The following is a 23,420-nucleotide window of genomic DNA, read 5'->3' on the forward strand; positions in this document are numbered from 1 at the left end:
GAAATTCCATTGTACCAAGTTGCTTTTCTACAAAGACAAAATGTAAACTTCTTTTCTAAATCCACAGGAAAACTTCTCAGCTTTCACAGGTGAGATCCCGATCAGGTTGCTCAATTGGATAACTTTGATTTCAACCAAAAATGACTCTTGTCCTTGCCATATGTCAAGACATCTAAGAACAAAATTTATAAAAAAGGTCCAAAATGAAAAGTAGAAAAGTAAAACCCAAGATAGAAAATAATTAAAAGGATCAAGTGATTAACCAGTTCTTTGGCTTGTCTAGACTCATTTAAAGGTGAGGAGGGCACTATTCTCAACATCAGTCAGTGTGAACAAAACACCTCGAATGAGAAACCCAAATCGTTTAAGTGGAATTAACAGTGACAAAGTATAAATCCCAACCAAAACAAACAACGATTTCAAAAGCACCAGCAATGTTCTCTCCAGTTAATGTTGCCAATCTTTCTTTGGAGAACCTCAGAACACTGATAAGGAAATCTCTTAAAACAACATAAACAGGAATCGTAAGCATCAGTCAAATTCCTTTGTCTAGTGTGCCAGCCTACCACAGAGTGGAACCTCAGGTTACAGCGGTTTATTTGCTTGTTGCTGCTTCAGCGAGCAGCTTGTGCACGTGTTCTGAACCCACTTCCAAGAAAGACATCTAATTAGTTGATCTGTGGTGAATGGCTCATTAATGCCCAGACGTACAAATCTTTCCGGGCTGGAGAATTGGTGAGCAATGATTTACAATTGTGCACATCGGTTCCTACACATTTGAGGGGATTGGGTGTCCTTTGGGTCACGATGATATCTTGAACATATCATTTAAAAGCTATCCCAGTTCACAAACAAATCTCAAGATGTGAATGCTCAAGATTTGGCGCTGTAGAAAACATGCCAAGACATAGGGTTACATTTTGAACTCCAGATCAGCTAGTGCAGTTATTGTACCTGGAGTTGGACTGTTATTCGGGGGGAGAGAGGAGGGAAGCAGGCACTCACTGGCTCAATATATAGCGTAGCCAGACAACCTTACAGTGTAGAAGGCAGTGTAGAAAATTAAACCAGGTCAGTTTAACTGGCTCAAAAGATATTACACGAACGTCCTTTTTGGTGGGGAAGAAAATAAAGGAAACAGAAGTTGTGTGCCCGCAAGTTAAAAAACAATGGTTCCCATTCCCATTCCGATTTAAAGATTCATCAATAATAGATACGAGAGGCAAGATATTATGAACAGAGTCATCTGTCTGTCTTCCAGCTCAAAGATCGCTCTGCTGTGAGAGAGAGAGAGAGAGAGAGAGAAGCCAGGATGCCTAGACTATCTGCGATTGATTGATTGCTGCACGGATGATGTATTTTTCTAATATAACTGGCAAATAGATCCAATGCTTGATATATGAGCACTCAGATAAAATTTACATTGTCCCAGAGACTGCAAGGTGAAAATAACTTCAATGTGGGATATAGCATTCAGTACAATACTCTACCCAAAAAGGGAAAAATGATCAAGAAATATTGAAGCATTAGTTAGTTTTTTTTCACAGACCCTCTATTGGTGTCACTAGTAAGGAATTGGAGATTTGAGTTTTAATCTACTGTATTCTCAAAGTTTTCACTTCATACATCCATAACCTTGATGGCAGTATTTCTGACCAGCCAGTAGACAGCTTTATAATTTCACACAAGGTCTTGAAATAAATGAGTTGTTTGCAATCTACAATTCAATGATGATTAAAATACTTTTGATGCAAGACGAGACCTTACATAACGTGAGAGTAAAATACGAAGCACAAGTCACACTGCAGTTATAAATTAAAGTCTTTTCATAGTCACAACAACGAGAGACATGAAGATAAAGTCCGCCAGATCATCCCGGAGAAGTTCAAAGTAATTGCTCCAACACGATACCAGCCCCACACAATTATAATTACCTTAAGAAGCAGAGGATATTTGCAGATTCTCTGGATTGGGGTTAGCAAATAGCCTTCCAAGGGAATATCTTTGGTTTTCATTCCTCCGAGTACCATGCAGTTCTAAACAAAAGAGACAGCAACAAATTACATTTGTGTAGCGCCTTTCATGTCAGGAGGATATCCCAAGGCACTGGACCGTCAGAGAACCTATTTTTGTTAGGTAGATGAGAAGTTTTAAAAAAACTCATCCAACTTATCAATTTCCTTTAGATGCCCTTTAGATAAATACAATATTCCAAATGTGGCCTCACCAGAGATCGATATTTGGTTAGAATAGCATTTCACTTCTAGTTAAATAATCTCAAGATGCAACCAGCTTTGCATGGACTGAAAATGAAAACTACATCCACTGGATATATAGCTATCAGGTACATCCAGTGAGGAGCCTGCATCAGTTTACTCCTCAAATAGCTGATAGATTATAGAAACATGAGTTGACCTGTTAGGTTTAGTGAACGCTTGATAATCCAATGCTTTGGTCCAATGAAGTGAGGATACTCGTGTTAGGCAGGACAGTTTCAATCATACAAGTGTATTTTCCACACATATTCTCGCTTACCAGGAGCTTTGCTCGAACATCAGGTATTTTGTTCAATTCCATTAGAAGCCTCAGAGCTTTTTCATGATTGCTGCAATATTCTTGATAGACACAGAATCTGTCTTTCTACAATCACAAGCACGGAAAAAATTACATCATCACAGAATTTGCATTGCGTGCAACAATTCCAAATAACCTTCATTACGGCACATGTTTATAAGGCTATGGCTTATCGGAGCGGATTATTTTCTGAAACATATATGGAAAAGTAGGATTCTTCAACCAGCATTCAATCAGCAGTTGATTCATATCAGGACCACAGAAATGCAGACACACCATCACACAATTTGTCTTGTAATGTGGCATTTATATTTCTCTCATTTTCTATTGATCCATTCATCATCTGTGTTTTGTCGACAGTTTCCTGGTAAATGTGACAAATTGTGTTAAGACACTTGGTTGAGGGCAGAAGGTGATCCAAAGTGATACAGAATGTTAAGAGCTTCGAATCCATGCACTACAATGATAGCACATTGCCCTTCAAAAGGCAATTTTCCAGACTGAAATATCACCTCTAAAGTACTGCACTGGAATGTCAGTGTTTAATGTGGTCCAGTTCTGGTGTGGATTTGAAGCCACATCGTTCTGACTCAGAACAAAAGTGCTACAAATGGCACAAGACTGAATTTTTTAAGTCATTGTCTTGTTTTCTGTCTGTTATAACTGCAATTACACAGCATGGTTCCCTCATAAAACAGTATTTGCAGATTCCTCCAACTTTTTCACTGTTAATAATATTGTATGGTCAGAGATATAAACTCCCCAAAGGAGTAGAGATCATGTTATTCAGTACCATTGAATTGAGAAGAAATTCATAAATTACTTCCAGTTTTTTTTTAAATTGAGAACTAGGCAATACTTTTCTATATAATCCTTGCATTTGATATAGCGCTTTTTATGTCTTCTAGACATCTCACAAGGCTTCACAGAATATACAGTAAAGTGAATTGACTGAATGTTTGTGACCAAATTATTATTATTATATTTTTTCTTGAGGGATTACTATCAGGCGTATGAAGTAAGGAAACTTGCCCAAAGTTTCGCTCTACCAGGAACCGAACCTAAGTCTTTCGCTTGTGAGGCGAGTGCTCTAACCACTGAACTACAGGACTCCTAATCATCCAAATACATACATTTTAGGTGTCGTAGTACAGTGTTGGTTGGTTAAAGCACATCTGTACTAATCAAGATAATTCAAAATATTTAAAAGAATTAAAGTATGAAATTCTAACATCAAGCCAAATCTTCCTTAATTTTGGCATTTAATTTTTTTTAAAAAATCTCCCATCAGAAATGCAAATTCTTGCCCCCTCCAAAATAATCATGGAAGAAGTTCTGGAATCAAAATAAACTTTCCATAAATAGAACTCATCACGGGTTTGGTCTAGCCGATGTATCACATGCACATTGCACATTTAAAAAGAATGCATAAACAGAAGCAAAGCTGAAGGGTTGGCCTGAAGGAAGAGAGATGCGGGCTTTCAGAGGGCTCCCTCGCTCTCTGATTTCCTGACTCGGTCATTTCTAATGATCCCTTCAATATTCAAGCACACTTGAAAAACAATCACCCGATTGAGATGTCAAGCCATTAAAAATGACAATTTATTCCCATGACCGAGGCAGCTGCAGAACCTCACAACTCCACATGTACGACACAGTCCTTATGAGCAGCACAAATGTTTTGATCAACGGCTTGCCATTTACTATTTCCTTTATACAACAACAACAATCCTTGCATTTGCCTCATCATGTCATCAAGACCTCTCAATGCGCTTCACTGGATCTATTGTAAAATGGACTGTATATTTTGTAGGCGATTTAAATTCTATTATCTGACTTTCATATAATCAAAAAAATACAATAAATTATGCAGACATTAATTCCTGCTATCTCTTACAGCATCTTAAACCTCTCTCAGTTGGATTCAGTTGCACATTAATGGCAAGTACTGCCCCACCCAAATATTTCAAAACATTTTAGGCTTTAAAATCTCCTGTCTGGGTCTCTTAAGAGTGTAAATACGAAGAACTATGAACAGCAATGCTGGTAATCCAGCCTTACCACTAACTGGCAGTGCTGGAAATATACTGCTGGCTTGAATTCAGTCTCTGACCTACTACTGTAATTGCGACATGGATTTATATTCTTGTAATATTACAAGTGACTGTGAGTTACAAAGATAAAAATACAAGATAATCCTGTGATAATTAAACTATCCTCCTTTGGGACAATTTCACCAGTGGCACTGTTGGGAACGACAGCAAAAACAGCACCAATGCTTAAAGGGTATTTTAATGATATCAGTGAGACCATGGAGTTAACAAAAAGCATGCATAGAGTTACATAGGCAGCATAGCACCAAAACAGCTCATTCAGACCATTGTGATCCATGCCAGTGTTTATATTCCATATGAGCCTCCAATCCTCCTAATCCCCTCTCATACCCCTTTATTCGCTCCTCGCTCATGTATGCATCCCGTTTCCACTTAAATTCACTTAAATTCACTGATGCTTTCTGCTTGAACCACAGCTTCCATCCACCAGTGAGTTCTACATTCTCACCGCCCTCTGGGGTAACGAAGTTCCTCCTAAACTCCCTTTTAGCTCTGCTCATGGCTATCTTATATTTAAGCTTCCATGTTATGGATCCAGCAACAAGTGGAAACAGTCAATTACTGTCGACGTAATCAGACACTGTCATAATATTAAACACCTCCATCAGGTCCCCAGTCAAACTCTTCATCTCCCAGACGAAAAGTGCCCCAACCTGTCATAGTCTTTCTCGAATGCTGTGTCCCTGGGAATATCCTGGTAAATCGACACAGCACTCTCTCTCCATTGCTACAATAACCTTCCTGTATGTAGCATGGTAACCAGAACTGCACACAGTGCTGCAAATGCGGTCTAACCAAGGTTTTACATGAATTTAACATTACTTCCTTAATATTCAAGTGTCTTCCTGAACTAGCAGTCCATGAGGTAGACATTAAGATACTTCTGCTATTCTCTAGGTATCTGATAGCAGATAATTCATAGGATATAAGAATAATAATCTGTTAATGGAGCGGGGCCAACTATTAGAGAGAGCAGTAATAAGAGTTGATTCATCTCATTTGTACAGATCCCAGTTTTTCTAAGTGCTCAGAAAGATCAAAATTTGTAGTTTACAAACACAATGCATTATTTTAAGAAAAAAAATGACATTAGTGGTGCTTGTGCAGAGATGCCGTTCAATGGGTGAAGTGAGGACAGCACGCAGCTAAGATTCTTTTGTGGCTCTGTAGAATCTTATCACACTGATCAGTGGGAAGTCAATAGATAGCCATTTGATGAAGCACAGCACAGGCAGTGTGTTGGTTAGGCAAATAAGCAGTTATATTTAATGCGTTTCATCTGGTACGCACAAGAGACATGTTTATTTTTGTGCCCTGATAATGGCTTTCCTCCTCACCCTGAGGGAAACCAATCTCCTGATGACAGAGTCACAGTATCAGAGGTTAGAGAGGAATCCAGGGCTCACTGACCTATCACTAATGTACGAAGGTGAACAGCCATTGTTGATGGGGATGGGGAGGCAGAAGAGAGACTAAAATGCAAACCAGTGTTTAATGTTACATTATCTGAGTCTCACTTACATTAAGACCCAGTTGCATAAATCAAACTCAGCCACCAAGTCTGAATTGGGAGGTGGGTGAGGCTTTTGGGAATATCCAAGCGATCAGCTCAGCTTCCTGCACTAGATACAAGTAATGTTTTGTAAAATCTGCACTCCCATTAAAGTAACTTGTTCCCAGATTAGATGGCAAACTTGTGAACAGACGTTGAATCCTGGGATTGAATCCTGATAAGATTTTAACCATTTACCCGACTGAAGTCAGTAAATCGCTATTGTTAAAAACTAATCCAAAGGCACTGCTGACTGTCGATGAATCTGTCTGGATTATGACTGAGACTTGAAGCCAAAGCCCTAAAAGACAGGATGATCCTACCTTGGCAACGCACTTTCTCTATGAGGGGTTACGGTTAGAAATTTTCAGGGTTCCAAGGAAGCAGTGAGACCTCAACTAGGGTTCCTGCTCCTGATCTTCCTGCTTATACAAATATCAAGTAAGGACAGTACATTATCGGTCCTGACTGTCCTGCACATAGTTGTGTAGAGTCCACATCACCTACACTCATGGATAAAGGAATCAACACCTGAGGGTTTGTGAAAGGCTGCCAGGAGCAGTGGGACTGAACCCAAGTGTGAATCATTGCTTTTGGAACAAAGGGAAGGAAGAATTAAGGAAGGAGACAATGTACCGCTTCCTTTTTATAAGCGAGAAAAATAAAATGTGCTTTTAAACAAATTGCTGGGTTGGGTTTGGCAATTTAAATAGTCATGAAGCTTAAAGACACTGCAGAAAGCTAGACAAACACTGAAGCCACGTGACTTTATTTTCTCTATCTCTCTTTCTCTCACACATACTCTCCCTCTCTATAAAGACCAGGATCTGTAGGCCCACGACTTTGCAGGTTACCATGGGAGATTTATGCGGTGGAAGAAAGCTGGAGTCAAAAAGCTGCCAGATTTAAAAGACCAAAAATCACATGACAGGAAGCAGCCTGAGGAAAATAGCAAGAATATAGCATGAAGTCATTGCACTCACAAACTGGAGGAAGATGTTTCCAAGTTCGTGCTGAGGCTGTGGCTCTGGTTGTAAACTGCTCTCGAGACCCGCCAGGAACTCCTTGTGCACGTCAAGTATGTCTTCGAGGTTAGAAAATAAAATCTGAGAACCCAGAGCAAAAGGAAGAGAGAATCAGCATTCACCAGTGTTCACCATTTCAAAGACTTCGCTCGCTGGGGAGGAGAAAGGAGAGGGAAAAAAATCTTTCATCAGAAGGAGAGGTTTAGTTTCCATTAAATATTAATATAATAATCCTTGCATTTGATATAGTGCCTTATCGTCCACAAAAAATACAGTCAATTCATTTGACAGTATATTCTGTGAAGTGCTTTGAGACGTCTCGAAGATGTGATAAGGCACTATTTGCAAGCGAGAGACCTGGGTTCGATTCCCAGGCAGGGTGAAACCTTGGGCAAGTTTCCTTACTCCACACGCCTGATAATAATCGCTCAAGAAAAGAAACAATAATAAATTGGTCATTTCAATCCACGACTGTTTGTGGGACACTGCTGTGCGCAATTGGCTGCCGCGTTCTCCCACAAATTTACAGTCAATTCACTTTACAGTGTGTTCTGTGAAGCGCTTTGGGACGTCCTTCCGACGTGAAAAGCGCTATATCAAATGCAAGGATTATTATTATTATTATTATTTAGTCTATTCTGTGAAGCGCTTTGAGATGTCTAGAAGACGTGAAAAGCGCTATATCAAATGCAAGGATTATTATTATTATCATGTCTTCGAGAAGTCTCAAAGCACTTCACAGAATATACTGTAAAAGGTGGCTATATTTTGTGGGTGGAAAAACAAACCTGCTTTCAAATCCTGCTCAATTTGTAAATTAGAACGACATTTTGAACAGGAAACAAACGGGCGTAACCTTGATGGGTTTCATTACAACTAAAGATATCTATATTGCTCATCCCACCTCTAATGTGGTTTCCAAATCATGAAATTAGAGCAAGTTATAAGAAGAGGCTTTTTGGTTGATTGATATCAGGAAAACGAGACTGGAGACAAGTGTTTGTATTTTTGAACTTCCTTGGCAAAACACAGTGCAGGTATATTCAGAGAGCGCAATCAAATTTTACTCCCTATTACTTTCCCATTCAGCTTTTAGCACCATCACCAAAGGCAGCCCTGTTGACAGAGATAGGTATGTCAGCTAATCTCATCTCTGGAGCTAATTATTACCACCTCCCCTGGCCTGGTCTTTATTGCCACCTCTGGAGACAATAACACATAATAAATCCTTGTATTTGATATAGCGCCTTATCACGTCTTCGAGACGTCTCAAAGCACTTCACAGAAATGTACTGTAAAGGGAACTGACTGTATATTTTGTGGGCGAAACCTGACAGCCAATTGTGCACAGCAGTGTCCCATAAAGAGTCGTGGATTGAAGTGACCAAATTATTATTTAATTTTATGAAGGGATTATTACCCCCTGGAAAATCGACCTGCTGACAACCTACAGATCAAGATAAATGGGTGCGTTTGGGTGGGGGATCTGAGCAAGATCCGCTTACCAAGCCAATGATACAATAATACAGTCCATGACCAGAGAAAAAAATTGCAACTAGGAATACAATTGCATGTATTTGCACAAGGCCAGTGGTTCCCATGTTGCTGCCAGCACCTGGGATTCTACAGGCCAAGTAAATGGGCAAAAACACTAGCGACAGCTGTATTGCAGCTGCCCAATGTGGATCTGGGCTCCTTCGCTGGTTTCACAATGACAAGTGCGCCATGAATAAGTATCTTATGTCAGGATACATTACTAGGCAGGTTTTCGTGGATGATGATTCACTTTAAGGACAATAGTCAACTGGAAGTTACCATACAATCAAAAGCTTGTCCATTTAAAGTCAGTTCTAGCTCTGTTCAGAAAGAAATACCAAATTGATTTTCTGTGCGATTAAAAAAATATATAGATTTAGCCGTTAGTTCTGGAAATTCGGATATAACGGCACCGAATTGTAAATTTGTTCCCCCGCGGAAAGTGATGCGATTTGTGTTTGCCCCGCAGAAATAATTCTGCGCTTGTTATCACTGCCACGATATGTATGGGTGCACTTGTGTTTGCAAGAGATGTGCAAGAGATCATTTTGAAAATAACACAGTGAGGTTCAGTGTCCACACATTTAGTCTGAAAGCAGACATTTTCCCAATTATGTTACACCACATCAATCGAGATGAGTCAATCTTGCTTGCCATTCAGACCAATATGTAAAAGGTTGACTTTCCTGCAACGAATCCACGCAGGCTTAAATACCACCTGAGGCTGCAACCAACAGTGTACAGAGAACAGAATAAAACGGTTTGTTCTTCTTTAAAAAAAAACCTTTGAGATTATAAATCTGACGATAACGGCTGCCATGTGGTGGGTGCCAGCATCGTGACATTAAGGCATCTGTGATGTTATCTCTGCGGACAATCACCATCATGTCTTGAGGTGATTCGTCCTGCCTCCCCGGAGATCAGAGAACTTTCATGGTCAAAAAGAAAAGGATTCAGGTCATAATAATAACCCTCGCGTGCGACACGGTGCCTTTTCATGCCGGAAGAACATCTCAAAGCGCTTCACAGGATTTGACTGTATGACTGTGTATGTTGTAGGTGAACGTGGCAGCCAATCTGGGCATGACAACGTCCCCACAAACAAGCACAAAGGAAATGACTGGGTGGATCTGGGTTGGGAAAGGTGTTGCATTCACAGGTTTACACAAACTCAGGACAGAAATACCACAGGACATCTCTGGCTCTGGTGCCTTGAATTCCACCTCAAGCAAAATATTGGGGCACATTTCAAGGCATCAGGAAGCCTCAGGGCACTTGAGATTGGTTCTCAGGGTAGTTTCGAGTTTGATGAAGCCCGAGTGTAACTAAAGGAGAAAGCATTGTTAAATGTCTCAGCATCTCACCTCCATCTGGCGCTATAACCAATGACCTAGCTGAGAATGCTGATCACCCTCTGGGGGAAGCTGGAATGCAAATGTCAGCTGAAACTGGAATTTAAACAGTAGCTTGCTTGCCAATTTCTAGTGTAATCCTACTGTTAGATTACAGACTTCTCGAGAAATAGCCTTAGGATGTTGGTGCCTGGAATCCACTCTTTCTTTACAGATCGGAATTCGAGGCAACACGTGCATGTGTATTCACCCAGCTGCATTTATTTCAGACAGTCTTGCTCAACCCGAAGAGAGTCGAGTGGGATCAACAACCAACAACGACAAATTACATTTGTACAGCGCCTTTCACGTCAGGAGGACATGCCAAGGCGCTGGACGGTCAGGGATCCACACCCGAGCTGGTGGTTAGGATCAGGAAGGGTGGAGGGGTGGGGGGGAGGGTATGGGTAGGAAGATGACCAAAGGCACGGTCGAAGCGGAGGGTCTTGAAGGATCGCCCTTTTTGGACACCAAAAATATCCAGAGAAAGTCCTTTTATTGAAATATTTCAGCATTTTGTCCAGGTTATACCTTGAGGTTGTCTTCAGTGATTTGCTTTTCAGATTTCTCAGCGTCATTCTGATGATTCCTATGTAGGAATGCCTAAAGGAGGGAAAAAAGACTCAAATTACTTTGATACAAGTCGAATCTTAGGCACTGCCACTGCAAAGCAAAGAAAAATTAAAGCGAGAGCACTGAATAAATTTCAAAACATCTTATCAAAGCTTTTAATTGCTTTATTCAACACCTTTATCTGACAGCATCTCCATTTGAGGTGAAGAAAAACAGGAAGCAAAGTGAGCTGCATATACTGTATTGAAGAGATCTAGGCTTATACGCCTTCTATTACATGTTTCAGGTTTAAATTTCGCCCAGACGTGTTGACAGCATTTGTTCAAGAAAGCGAATGCAAAATAATCTAGCTGCATCTGTCCCTCGATTGATCTGGTTGAAACAAAACTACTTAAGTAAGCACATCTGGTCTTAGTCCAAAATAGATTCCTAAACCGAATGCCTAGCGGATGCCTTTGCTGAGGGAGCAAGGGTTAAATTACGTGTTTTGTTTCCATCTTAAAGCTCTCCTCGCCGGACAAAGAAAAGCGAAAAAGACACTTTTTTTGTTTTACAGTTGAACTTTTTCGTTTTGTCTGAATTTGGGGGTGGGAAGGAAACATATTACAAATTTTAAAAAAAGCACATGCAACCCTCTGAGAGGTGTTGAACCAAGACAGCCACAGTCTCACAGCGGACCATGTTACAAGCTGATCATTGTGAAGCCGTCATTTAAAAGAAAGGTTTAATTGGGCACACAACACCGGTACAATCATGGTGCAGTTTAGGTTTTGTTCCAGAATAAAAGGCAACAAGCGCCGCAACCATGATTCCCCATTCCATGTTATGTGAATGAAAACCCTGAAAATATTTGTTATAACCTCCTCCCCCTGCCTCCCCGCCCCCTCAACCACCAACAAAAGACTTAACACTGAGTCGCATGTTATAGGTATCCAGTCCTCTCAGGAGTTAAAAATAGGCAAATTACAATAGTACAAAGGCTCTACCCTCAGCAATTGACCAATTTCTAGACACTCGGAACCTCTTTTGTCTGTCCCAGAAATGCAGCAATTTGCATTTTATACAGCACCCTTCACATAAGGGTAACATTTCGGAGTGTTTCAGATGAAAGGATTGGACGGGGAGATGGGGGTGGGAGAGATAGAGAGCAGTGGCCATAGATACATTCAAAGTGGTAGGATTTGAGGTGGAACTCAAAGAGCACAACAGCTCTTCATAATCAGATAGGCAGAGCCCCATTGCTACAAATAACTCAGATTCACCTGACCGTTTCAGATCTGGTGAGAAATCACCTCAACTTAGATTTGCTTCATTAACAACTGGATTTAGATGGTAGATGACATCTGTGATACTAAACCTCGACAGAGCAAAAGGTTCTCTGATAGAGCAAAATCTCAGCATTGGCATTTGATGCACTTAGTAGCAACAAAAGTATTGAGCCTGTAAGTTACGGTTTCAATTATATTTATTGAGTGCTCCAAACATGCCACTTTTAAAAAAACACAGGCTTAAGAAACACGAGAAGTAAGCACGAACATTGTCCTGAAACAACTGGCTCAATGGATTTGGATCATAGGAAAAGGCAATCTGAAAGATTGCAGCAATTATCAATGTCGAGGTATTTGAATAGACAGAAATTATTCCTGCATTTTTATTGCAAAAGGCAAACGTAAATGTTGTCAGGAAATTGAACAGCCTACATAGATTGTCATCACCACCCCAGGCAGTTAGCAAGATTTTACCATACTCCTGAATGGTTGCCTTTAAAATACAACGTGATTCTCAAAGTCACTTTAATTCCCTTTTCCCATATTTGTTACTGGCGAAATACCTGGTTGGTTACGAAGTGCCACAGACAGCAGTACTCACTTATCTCCCTCCCCTCCCTTTGGTTTACATGGAGCAGGAATATAGGTTCCAACGAAACACTGGAGCAGACTTCTGTTTACTTGGCTCCTGGACACAGACATTGCATTTTTTTTGAAAGCCATCTTAAGCGACTCCGTTGTAATTTTGTTTAGTCTAATCCAAAAGCTGCATCCATAAAGGGAGTAAGAGAAGAGCTTAATATTAAACCGGCCACAAGTTATGCAAACCTGTAAGACACTATCTTCTTCCTTCCTTTCCGTGCCAACCACATGCACACAAAGAGCATCTGCCAACATCTAGTAGATAAGACATGTTGGTAAAGGTGCAGAACCAACAATTGATCTTGCACCTCAGGCCTAAGGAGAGACTAAAAGACTTGGGGCACCTCTCTCACTCAAAGTAATAATTTTGACCCCAAGAAATAACATTGACAAATGACCTTTATCAGTCTTCTTTGAAGAGATGCTCAGCGAGGCTCTGTATACATGAAACTCCAAAACAAACACTCTACTTTCCTAAACATGAGAAATACGTCAATCTTGACCTTACTGAGTTGCAAACAAACTTTGGGTGGAATTGAAAAAGTAAACCCAGAACAATACTTTCAGACGCACAACTACGGTAAAACAAGAGGACATGGGTTTGGCGAAGGACACTTTCAGGACAGATACCAGGAAGTATGTATGTCTTTACCCAGAGGATAATTAATGAACCGGTTTTCTGTTAGGAAGGGTGATTGAGGCCATTGAAACAAACTCATTCAACACACAAAATGCTGTGATTAGAAGGTGTCAGGGCGAGTATTCTGGAAGGATGAGATGGGCCGAAATGTATTTTTCATCAAACCTATTTTGTGATCTATGTTCGATCGTTGATCCCAAGGGCTGCATTTAAAACTGCAAAGAAACAGTTCCTTAAAGACAGTGTCAATTTACCATACAATCTGGATGCATGAAACAAGCCAGTCAGAACAAAAATGTGCAGTCAGACGTCTATAGAGCTGGGTGGCTGTACTTCTTCATAAATTACTGGAATCTTGTCTTGTTTTTTTTTACCATCTAACGAAACAGGTTTGAAAATGTTGGTGAAGAAAAATCAGCATTTTTTCTAATTCAAGTCTTTTTGTTAAAAGAGGAGGGGAGTGGGGTGGGAGTAAGGGAAAACAAAGTTGTACAATTTGGAGCATTCCAATAATTTTTATGGCATGTTTAAAATTCTCTGTTGATTCAAAAATAAACCAGTACCTTAAAGTCTCACTTCCTGACAGATGGTTAGATTGCACGCTCGTGACTGTATTTTGCCGCTGCACTGGTGGGTGGAGGGATGGGAGAAACTTCACACAAGCAAAAAAAAAACTGCAAAACTGCTGACCTGAATAAATATGTCCAGCCAATACAGAGTCTTACATTTCCCATTGATACTTGCAGCAGGAATTTCTTCCTTCCATGATGCCAGTCGACAGTGTGAAGCAAGATCCCACCACATGAGCACCAAGTACTTTAGCTCTCACAGTCCCTGACTGTCCAAGGCCTTGAGACATCCTCGCGACGTGAAAGGCGCTGTGCAGATGTAATTTTGTATTGTATTATCCTTGATTCACAGTTGTACAGTACATTACGTAGTGTTTCCTTAGGCCTTAAAGTCCAGGTATAACTAAGGGTCTGACTTACACACAAGAATGTCAGTGTCAGCTTTACACTCAGTTGTTAATAGTTGAAAAGCATAGCTCATTTTCAATAGAGCAATGTGCCCAGCTCAAGGCACAGCTGGATTTGTTCAGTCAATTTTTTTGTGCTCAAAAAGGTAGGGGATGCTAATGTTGGGGAATGGAATCTTTTTCCCCTCACACATAGGTACCAAGTATCAATTCACTTCCAACTTAGGTACAGCAAGATGCAAAGCAAAGCTCTGATTACTTCCTCCAAATAAGATCTCCCACTAAACAACAATTAAATTTGTTTCCACCCCAGGCATCCTACGGCTTTTGGGCCAAAAATTTAGTGCCCGCATGAAAGACTACTGAGGTGCTCTCCGATACTCTAGTTTGATCGTCAGTAAAATGCTAGAATCATGACGACAACCCTTTCAAAGCTGAACTGAGCTCTGTTAATACTAAAAAGGTTACTGCGATAATGACAAGCCTCCAGGTATCCTGTTCAAAAGTGGTTGAATAACAGGCGTAGATTCACTGTGCAGATCTACAATTAGGTTATGTGCCCCCAAACAAAAGCCTTAAGCCTTTGAATGATTCGCTGAACAGAACTGCCTCAGGCTATATCAGTCCTATCCCAGTACAACGGGTTTCTAACAAAAATTGAATTTTACGTTAGTTAGTTAATGTTCTTGGCTGGAACGGACCGTTTGCTATGAATGGCCCACAATTGCTTCAGATTTTTACAATTGTTTGTATTGTGCAAAAAAACTGGATGCAGAATATCTGAATCCCTTTCATAAGAGAAGAATGAACCAGCTGTAAACAGTTGCAAGTTTGCAAGGCAAACAGGCTATGTATGAGACAACATTTCCGTTGGTCACTTCCCAGATATTTCACAAGGCTGTAAGCACAATTAGCTGGAGGGAGACTTCCTCATTGTGTCTGTCCTGTAAATTAGATCTTATTGTACTAAAATGTGACAATTGATGGATTAATTTTGGCTGATGTCAACTGGAACAGAAAAGTTCCACAATGCATCTAACAGAAGTCTTCAAAATTATGACAAGTATTGAGGCTGTGCCGTGAATGATTTTACGTGCTACTGAGTAAACTGGAATAAGAGCAGGATTGCAATTGGAAGGTTTAAGGGGGATCTTTAGAAGAAACTTTCACACACAAGAGTTATTAGTTATTATGAATTATTTTCTCGCAAGTGACAAATTTAAGATGAGGCGATAACATATCAAAATGGATTTAGATAAACATTTTGAATAGAGCAGCGAATTGGGGTTAGGAAAGCTATTACTCCAGTAGGTGATCTTGTACAATCTTGCTCATAGGTGATCCGAATGGCTGTATGCTGTAATTTCTATGAGACTAAAATTTAATAAACACAAACCAAAGATTAGATTGTGGGAACATTAAGTTCACATTACCTTCAGCAAAGCAATTCAATTACTGTATCCCATGGTGTACTTTTTGAACAGCTTCTACAGGATAGAATGTCAGTGCTTCTAACTCAGGCAAAATTAGAAGCAGAAGGCTGTGTTGCTTATTACTGTGCCTACGTTACAACTTTGTGCACAATTATTAGCAGTCTTCTCAAGATTTCCACTGGCTTGACCTTCCAAACCATGACTCATGTAGCTCACTGTTCCAAACTAAGTTACTAACAAACTACTTAAGGAAACTTGAAATGGTGACAACTGATGGATCACTTGTTAAGGCCCCGATGTTTGAGAATATGAAACTTCTCATCTTTTATTACCAAATTGATGTTGCTTCCCAAATTTCAAATGACAAATCCACTGCAGACATATTGGATCAACGCCGATCCAAAGACCTTACATCAGCTGTTCAGGTTACAACGTGACCAACATTAGTCAAACTCCACTCAGGGAACACAAAATGAAGGCTGCTCTCATCTTCCTGCACTGCCTCTGATGGCACTCTTGCATGACGAGCGCTATATAAATGCAAGTTGTCGTTATTCTCGCAGGAGGGATCACACTGGGATGTTCAAACTGGAGATAGAGGGTTGGATATTCGGAAAGTAGAGGTATTAAGGGATTATGGAGAAAAATTAGGGGATTTGGGATTAAAAACGATACGAGATATCTGTGCAGTAAGTGTTGTTGGCTTTCTTGCCCTCTTTAAATAAATCTGCTTTTTAGGCATCGATTTCAAAGTTCAGTGATCATAAGCAAACAATACGATGGCAATAAATGGGCCCACACATTGTTTTTGCACAATGGGTTAAGGAATTAAAACATTTGTATCATGTATCTAAATTTTAGGTTACTGTTTCCAGTACAATGCAGGATTCATCTCTCAGGATCTCACATGTGCGTAGCAGGTTTAAAGATCCACGGACATAAATTCTGCCTTTGGTTTACGGTAAACGTGGCCTTGGAGAATCAATGTCACCATAATATTGCATGCCTGCAAGATCTGGATTGGATCGTTAGAATAATTTTACACATCTTAAAATCATGTCAATACTGTGCATTAGTGTACAATATGTGTAATGAGGTGAAGCACAACCCACTGAGTGAGAGAAGCTATTCATTACATGTGTCTGGCAGGATAGTTTCTATGCAGGCGCAAAACAACTCTATGGTTTTGGTAGAGGTTCTTTGTGCTGATTCTTACTCTTGTCCAGATATTTCTGTGTCAATGTGGTTACAATTAACATAAAGGGTCTGCTTTGACTCGTTAAAGGTCTCAAGGTGGGCTTGCAATAAAACAACAACACATAGGTGTCAAGTTTGAGGTTTCACAGCCAAACAAGCGCACAGTTGCAAAGACTGAGGTGATTGTGCAGAAACTCAACTGTGAGTTCATCTGGTCAAAGCAACCGTGCGGAATTACATTCCTGCGTGCTTTACGTCACTCATTACATGAATATACATTACATCTTCTTCGATAATGGGACTCCCGATTCTGGGAGAGGGGGAGAGGGTGCATAAAAGTCCTGCAGCTCAGTGCTTTCTTTTTCAACAAAACACACAAGCTTGACGTCAACCTGGTTCAGATTTTAAGCAGCCCACGTAGGATTTTATTACTTGTCCGTAATCTAAGAAGTATTTGGATTTGGTGTCAGCCCGGTTCAGTCGGTACACAAATTTATTTTTCTACACATATAAAAAATTATTGTTCTGTATAGTTTTCCTACGAATTCTGGAAGTGACCTACTAACTGAACTCATTGGTTCAATTTCAGGCATACGCACACCAGAACCCACATGTTATAATAATCAAGTACCAGTTCAGTTACTGATGCAACAAAATACACCACAGCTGTTCCATATGATTTCACACTTTTTTTTGCCTCCTTCAAAATCAGTGCAGAGGATCTTTGAAGCGTGGCAGCATCAAGAGCTTTAACCCTCTCTCAAAAGGAAACACTGAGAAAAGTGATCGCTGGTCAGTCAACAAATAAACCACCCACCAAATGGAGAACCAGGGCTCTTGCAAAATCCAAACGACAACAACTTGCATTTATCTAGCACCTCTCACGTAGGGTAGCATCCCAGAGCGCTTGACAGTGGTGGAGCACGACACCAATCTAGGGGGAGGCGACCTTAGGTATGGTTGAAGAGGAAGGTCTTCAGGCGCAACCAGAAGATGGGGGAAGGAGGGGGCAAGGGGGAGGGATAGAGTTCCAGAGTTACAGGGTGTAGTGGCTGAAAGCTCAGCCACCGATGGTGGGACAGAGGCCATGAGCGACAAGCAGGAGGCCGGGTGCAAACCTATGGATTATTCTTACTCTGTTAACTCCTTGTGGGTGGGGAGGAGTGAAAGAGTTGACGAGATCATTTTTTTTATATATAGGGAACGATTCATTCCGTATCACTTTGACACTACCCCTGACAGCTGGTTCTATTATATAATATTAGATATTATTAGCAGATGCAAAGAATCACAGAACATTTACAGCACAGGCCATTCGATCCATTGCGGATGTACTGATGCGAGTTCTCCCACTGGAGCTATCTTTTCTAATCCCATTCCTCGGTTCTTCCCCAATAACCTTACATACTTTTAATCTTCATTTGGTTGGTATCAAGAACAGACCATGTGCAGCAAGGTTAGGTAACACTTGCTTTTGCTTCATTGCTTAGTAGAGTCCTGTAGCTTAGTGGTTTAGAGCACTCTCCTCGCAAACGAGAGAACCCAGGTTCAATTCATGGGCAGGGTTAAACCTTAGGCAAGTTTCCTTACTCCACATGCCTCTGTTTACCTAGCAATAAGTAGGAACTTGGCTGTTAGTCAATTGGCAGATTGCTTTCCAGGCTAATAATCCCTTCAATAAATAAATAAATAAATAATTTGGACATTCAATCCATGATTGTTTGTGGGACACTGCTGTGTGCAATTGGCTGCCGCATTTCGCCCACAAAATATACAGTCAATTCACTTTACAGTATATTCTGTGAGGTGTTTTGAGACATCTCAAATGCAAGGATTATTATTATCATAGTGCTATTTATTGGTATGCACACCATGTTTGCAGAGTTCTGTCTGCAGTGAATAAAAACGTCCTAAAGTCTGCCAAATCTACTGGCACTGTACACTCTTTATTCACACAAAAGCTGTAATGCATTACAGGTCAGGAGTAAATAAAATAATCTTTTTAATAGATGCACCCTGGAGCTATTTTGCTGCTTCAGCATGGCCTTGCACAAAAAATACTATTCCATTCCCAAACTTGAGAGCAGTACGACTGGATACAAACCTTTTTTGTTGAATGTTTCTGACGCTTTACGACATCTGATAATTTGGCAAAATGGGCGGATTTTTATGATCAAGTGGGAAGGAAACAAACTGAAGCCATAAACTTTTATAATAGGATTGCAACAACAGCAACAACAACAACAAAATTACATTTGTATAGCGCCTGTCATGTTGGGAGGACATCCCAAGACACAGGGAAAATCAACAAAAATTAGTCGCCAAAGAAGAAGCCTTGCAGATTTGCAATATTCAGAGTACAGTAGCATACAAATCCTTTTTAAAGTGGGAGGGCATTATATTTTTAAAACAAAAAAAACACTGCATGGCTGTGGTAGGAGTGAACACTACAGCGGTGGCCTCTTATATTTCCTTGGCAAGCACTCAACCTCATTCACAAACATACACTTATGTCGTAGCTACTTCCACTCTCTACCTGTCAGCTTCAGGCAAATTGGAGTGGAATCCAATAAGCAAACCTACCCACGTGTACTTCAGTACTACATTTGGCATTGTACAATCCGCTGTCTAAAACTATCAGAAAAGATTAAACCCTCACCGGAATATAGCCTTTGGGAGCTGTACAAAATTCACGTCACATTGGTGAGCGCGTGATACAAGAGGTTGAAGGTTTCCATTTATTTTCTGTAAGGTTTGAACTTCAGGAATGCTGAGAAGTTTCATTATTTTAATTCATTTTATTTAAGCGTTCCGAGACTCCGTCCAGCATGAAGGGCGCTATGAAAATGGAAGTTGTTGTTGTTATTTAATGTGAGTCGATATTAATAGTGGCATCCTGTAACTGGTCGCCAGGAAGTATGCAAAGGTGAGAGAAGAAAATGCTCAATCCTACTTTCAGCTCTTCCTGCGAAACAAAGTGCCCATCCTCTACATTGTGTATGAAATAATGATCGCAGTATGAAAAATCAGGGATGAGAAAAGATCAATTATCCGCTGAAACTTGTCAGGGAATATGCCCAAACTCTACTAACTGCCATCAGTGACAACCAAACACCACTCATTCTGTGTCAAGTGCACACAACTCACATTCTTCAGACTTAACTCACAAGCAGAATGACGCCAAAAAGGGAAGCAAAAGCTGAACGTTAGCCATAACTGGTCATCAAAACCGCAGTTGCATTACCTCCTAAAAGCTCGCAAATCACCATCGGAAATACAGACATGAACACAACAACAACAACACAACAAAATTACATGTGTATAGTGCCTTTTCCCAAGGCACGCTTTTCGGACCCGAGCTGAGGGTCGGAGTGGGGGAGGGGGGAGGGCAGGGGGGAAGCAGGAAGATCGAAAGCATGGTCGAACAGGAGGGTCTTGAGGTGGGTCTTGAAGGTGGCGAGGGAGGGGGTGAGATGGAGGGACTGCGGGATGCAGTTCCAGAGGGTGGGGACAGAGTGGTGGAAAGCCCACCCGCTGATAGTGGGGCGAGCAAGGTGGGGGACGTGAAGCAAGCCAGAGCCCACTGAGCAGAGGGAGCGAACAGGGTGGTAGGGGGGTTAGGAGGTCGGAGAGGTAGGGGGGAGCAAGACCATGGAGGGCTTTGAAGGTGAGGATCAGGATCTTGAACTGTATCCTCTGTACGATGGGAAGCCAGTGGAGTTGGGCAAGGATGGGGGTGATAGGGTCACGGAGCCTATCATAATAGTAATAATAATAAATAATAATAAACACAACAGGGAGCCTTTGCAAATAAACTTCTCATTCAATTTCTTAAGAGTTATACTGTAAAGTGAATGAACTGAGTCTTTCGTGGGTGAAACCACAGAATGGATTTGGATATATGAGGCCCTTCAGCCCATTGATTCCATCAAAAGGCAAGAGAAAAGCCTAGTAGCAATAATGATGTCAATCCACCTAGCCAGAACCTCAACTTTGAGCTCTGCCTGTCCTTAGCGATCAGGCTTTACTAATTCATATCAACCGAAAACTACTCAGAACCTTTCTCACTCCTAAAACGGTGAATAAAACTATGGGCAGCCATAAAGTTTCACCGTGAACCAGTGTGAGTCGATCAGATTGCCTTTAAAAGTCTAATCCAGGACATCCATCTGACCCTCCTGGTTCGAAAAGAGGAAGCAATAGTAAACAACCATAATGGATAGATGTGGAAACAAGTCTAAATGCATTTAAAGAAAGTAAAACTAAATACTTTCTCAGTACTGTAACCTAATCAACCAAACGTCAACCAGATGTTTTCATGCTCCAGTTAATCAAATTTTGACTTATTGAAAATAGCAGGTTTTCCACCAAAGATGTCGAGCTTCTAGCTGCAAAAGTAGCCAGTGCATTGGGTTGATTAAAGTCCATAAAAGCCATGAATCAAGCAGAAACCAGCAACAACTGTGGAAGCCAAAAATTTAGATTACTGAATTTATTCCAACAATTTCTGTTCTGTCTGAAACCTTCCTGGAGCTAAATAGAACTTTTTCTCACGTAGCCATTAAAAAAAAGATTGGCCTCTTTAATCCTGATTAGAAGGTACTGTGCGCATTTTGAGGGTGGTCTGGGGTTGTGGAAGGGAAAGAAACTGATTACCAGTCTGTAGTGAGAGAACAGGGTTTGTAATTGCCTTGATGTTAACGATTCGCTTTTGACGTTTCACTTCAGCTGTTGGCACCCATTTATAAAATAAAGTCAGCTGTCATGGCTTTTTTTTTAATAAATATTGGAACGCTGCCAAAACATTGACAGTTTTTGCTTTGTTTCTAAAAAAAAGATAAGGGTTCAGCAACCAAACAGCTCAATTGAAGGAGCTACCCAAATACAATTGACACTTTCTGGTTTGCAACTTGACGTGCAATTTCAGCTGGGTAATGTGCCCGTAAAACTAAAATGCAGAAACCACAAGCTTCTCAACACACTGCTTGCTGCTCAGAGACCGTCGGCTTCACAAAGCAGCCTCCGGTCACCCTAAACAAATGGGTTTTCAGTTGCTACTAAAGGACCACAGCGAGATGGAAAGTTCAACTCTGAATCAATCCACTTCGCATCGCAAGAGCCTTCAAAACACCGCACCTGTCGTTGTTTCTTGTCGCCGGCCGGGTTACTGTGGATTTGACGATTGCTCAAAACAAAATGGTGCTTGCGTAGCATTTCACTTTATCCCAAATTAAGAACAATTGGCAGTTTTGATTTATTTATTTTTGCTTCCTCTCACTGGTGGTCATTTTAGACGATGCTCTGTAACTTGCTCTACTGTCTGTGTGACCTTCACCTATATAGTGTGACCACAAATTTGCAGATGGTGGAGAGAAGAAGAGCAGACTAGGGCTAAAGAGTAAAGAGGTCAAGTATGTCTGTAATATCAGGGGGGATTTATGTAGAAGTGTCCCTCTTGAGTTTGAATGGCACCAGATGGAATAGAGTCCACAAGAAGCTGAAACCACGATAAAGGTCCAGGCAGCATAATCTGGGAAGAAATGGGCTTGATCAAGCAAACCTGTTCTCGTTCCATGTTCAGTATTTCTCTTGGCATGAATCAGTATAATAATTATCCTTGCATTTGTTATAACGCCACTCACGTCAGGATGACATCTCAAAGTGCTTCACAGGATATGCTGTTAAAGTGCAGTGACCTTGTGTTTTGTAGGCGAACACTATCGATGGTTGTACAGATCACCTACACAGATACTCCTTCAAATGCCTAAAGAGCAAACCCTGTAAACAAACATGGTGATCAGCTTTTACATGCCACTTATCTTTCATTTTTCCCTAATTAAATCTCACAATTCAAACATGGCGTCCCGATACAGTGCCACACAGATCTTAAGCTGTTTGCATTGATTCTTCTCCTATTTCTCCTACCACCAGTACCACCCCCTTCACCACTCGAACACATGATTCACAGAACAAAACTGGGGGTGTATGTAGGTAACCTCTCGTTCTCTGGAAACAAGACAATCGGATCATCACAAAAGTGGTATAGAGTATTGATGCTAAACTTGGTCGAAAATAAAGACAATTTGGTAAATGATCTCAATAGGTCCTCAAAAGTTAAGAATGTAAATAATAATAATAATGATTATAATCTTTGCATTTGATATAGTGTCTTATCACGTCTTCGAGACGTCTCAACGCCCTTCGCAGAATATATGGTATACTGTAAAAAAAAATTGGCTGTATATTTTGTGGCCAAAACACAGCAGTCAATTGTGGACAGCAATGTCCCACAAACAGTCGTGGATTGAGTGACTAAAATATTATTATTATTATTTTTTGTTTGTTTGTTGAAAAAGGCTTAGGTTTTCTGTCACAGCCTAACTCTTGCAGCTCATAAACATTAATCAATTAATACATGTGTTGCAGCCGATTCAGTGTGTGCTATTCTCCCTCAGTAACTAAATGAGTAACATCAGCAACATATCAGTCGATAACTGTT

At 40.6% G+C, this 23,420-nt stretch overlaps 1 protein-coding gene across 1 annotated transcript in view; it reads right to left on the reverse strand.

Moving 5' to 3' along the window:
- Nucleotides 1–23,420, reverse strand: part of prex1 (phosphatidylinositol-3,4,5-trisphosphate-dependent Rac exchange factor 1) — a 94,959-nt gene that overhangs the window by 61,783 nt on the left and 9,756 nt on the right. The window contains exons 2-5 of the mRNA XM_007911416.2: nucleotides 10,724–10,795; nucleotides 7,224–7,346; nucleotides 2,536–2,640; nucleotides 1,935–2,036 (exon numbers count right to left, since the gene is read on the reverse strand). Coding sequence (XP_007909607.1) covers nucleotides 1,935–2,036; nucleotides 2,536–2,640; nucleotides 7,224–7,346; nucleotides 10,724–10,795 — 402 coding nt within the window. The remainder of the gene's footprint in view (nucleotides 1–1,934; nucleotides 2,037–2,535; nucleotides 2,641–7,223; nucleotides 7,347–10,723; nucleotides 10,796–23,420) is intronic.

The sequence above is a fragment of the Callorhinchus milii genome, unplaced genomic scaffold (genome assembly GCF_018977255.1).
Source record: "Callorhinchus milii isolate IMCB2004 unplaced genomic scaffold, IMCB_Cmil_1.0 Scaffold18, whole genome shotgun sequence".
Classification (NCBI taxonomy): domain Eukaryota; kingdom Metazoa; phylum Chordata; class Chondrichthyes; order Chimaeriformes; family Callorhinchidae; genus Callorhinchus; species Callorhinchus milii.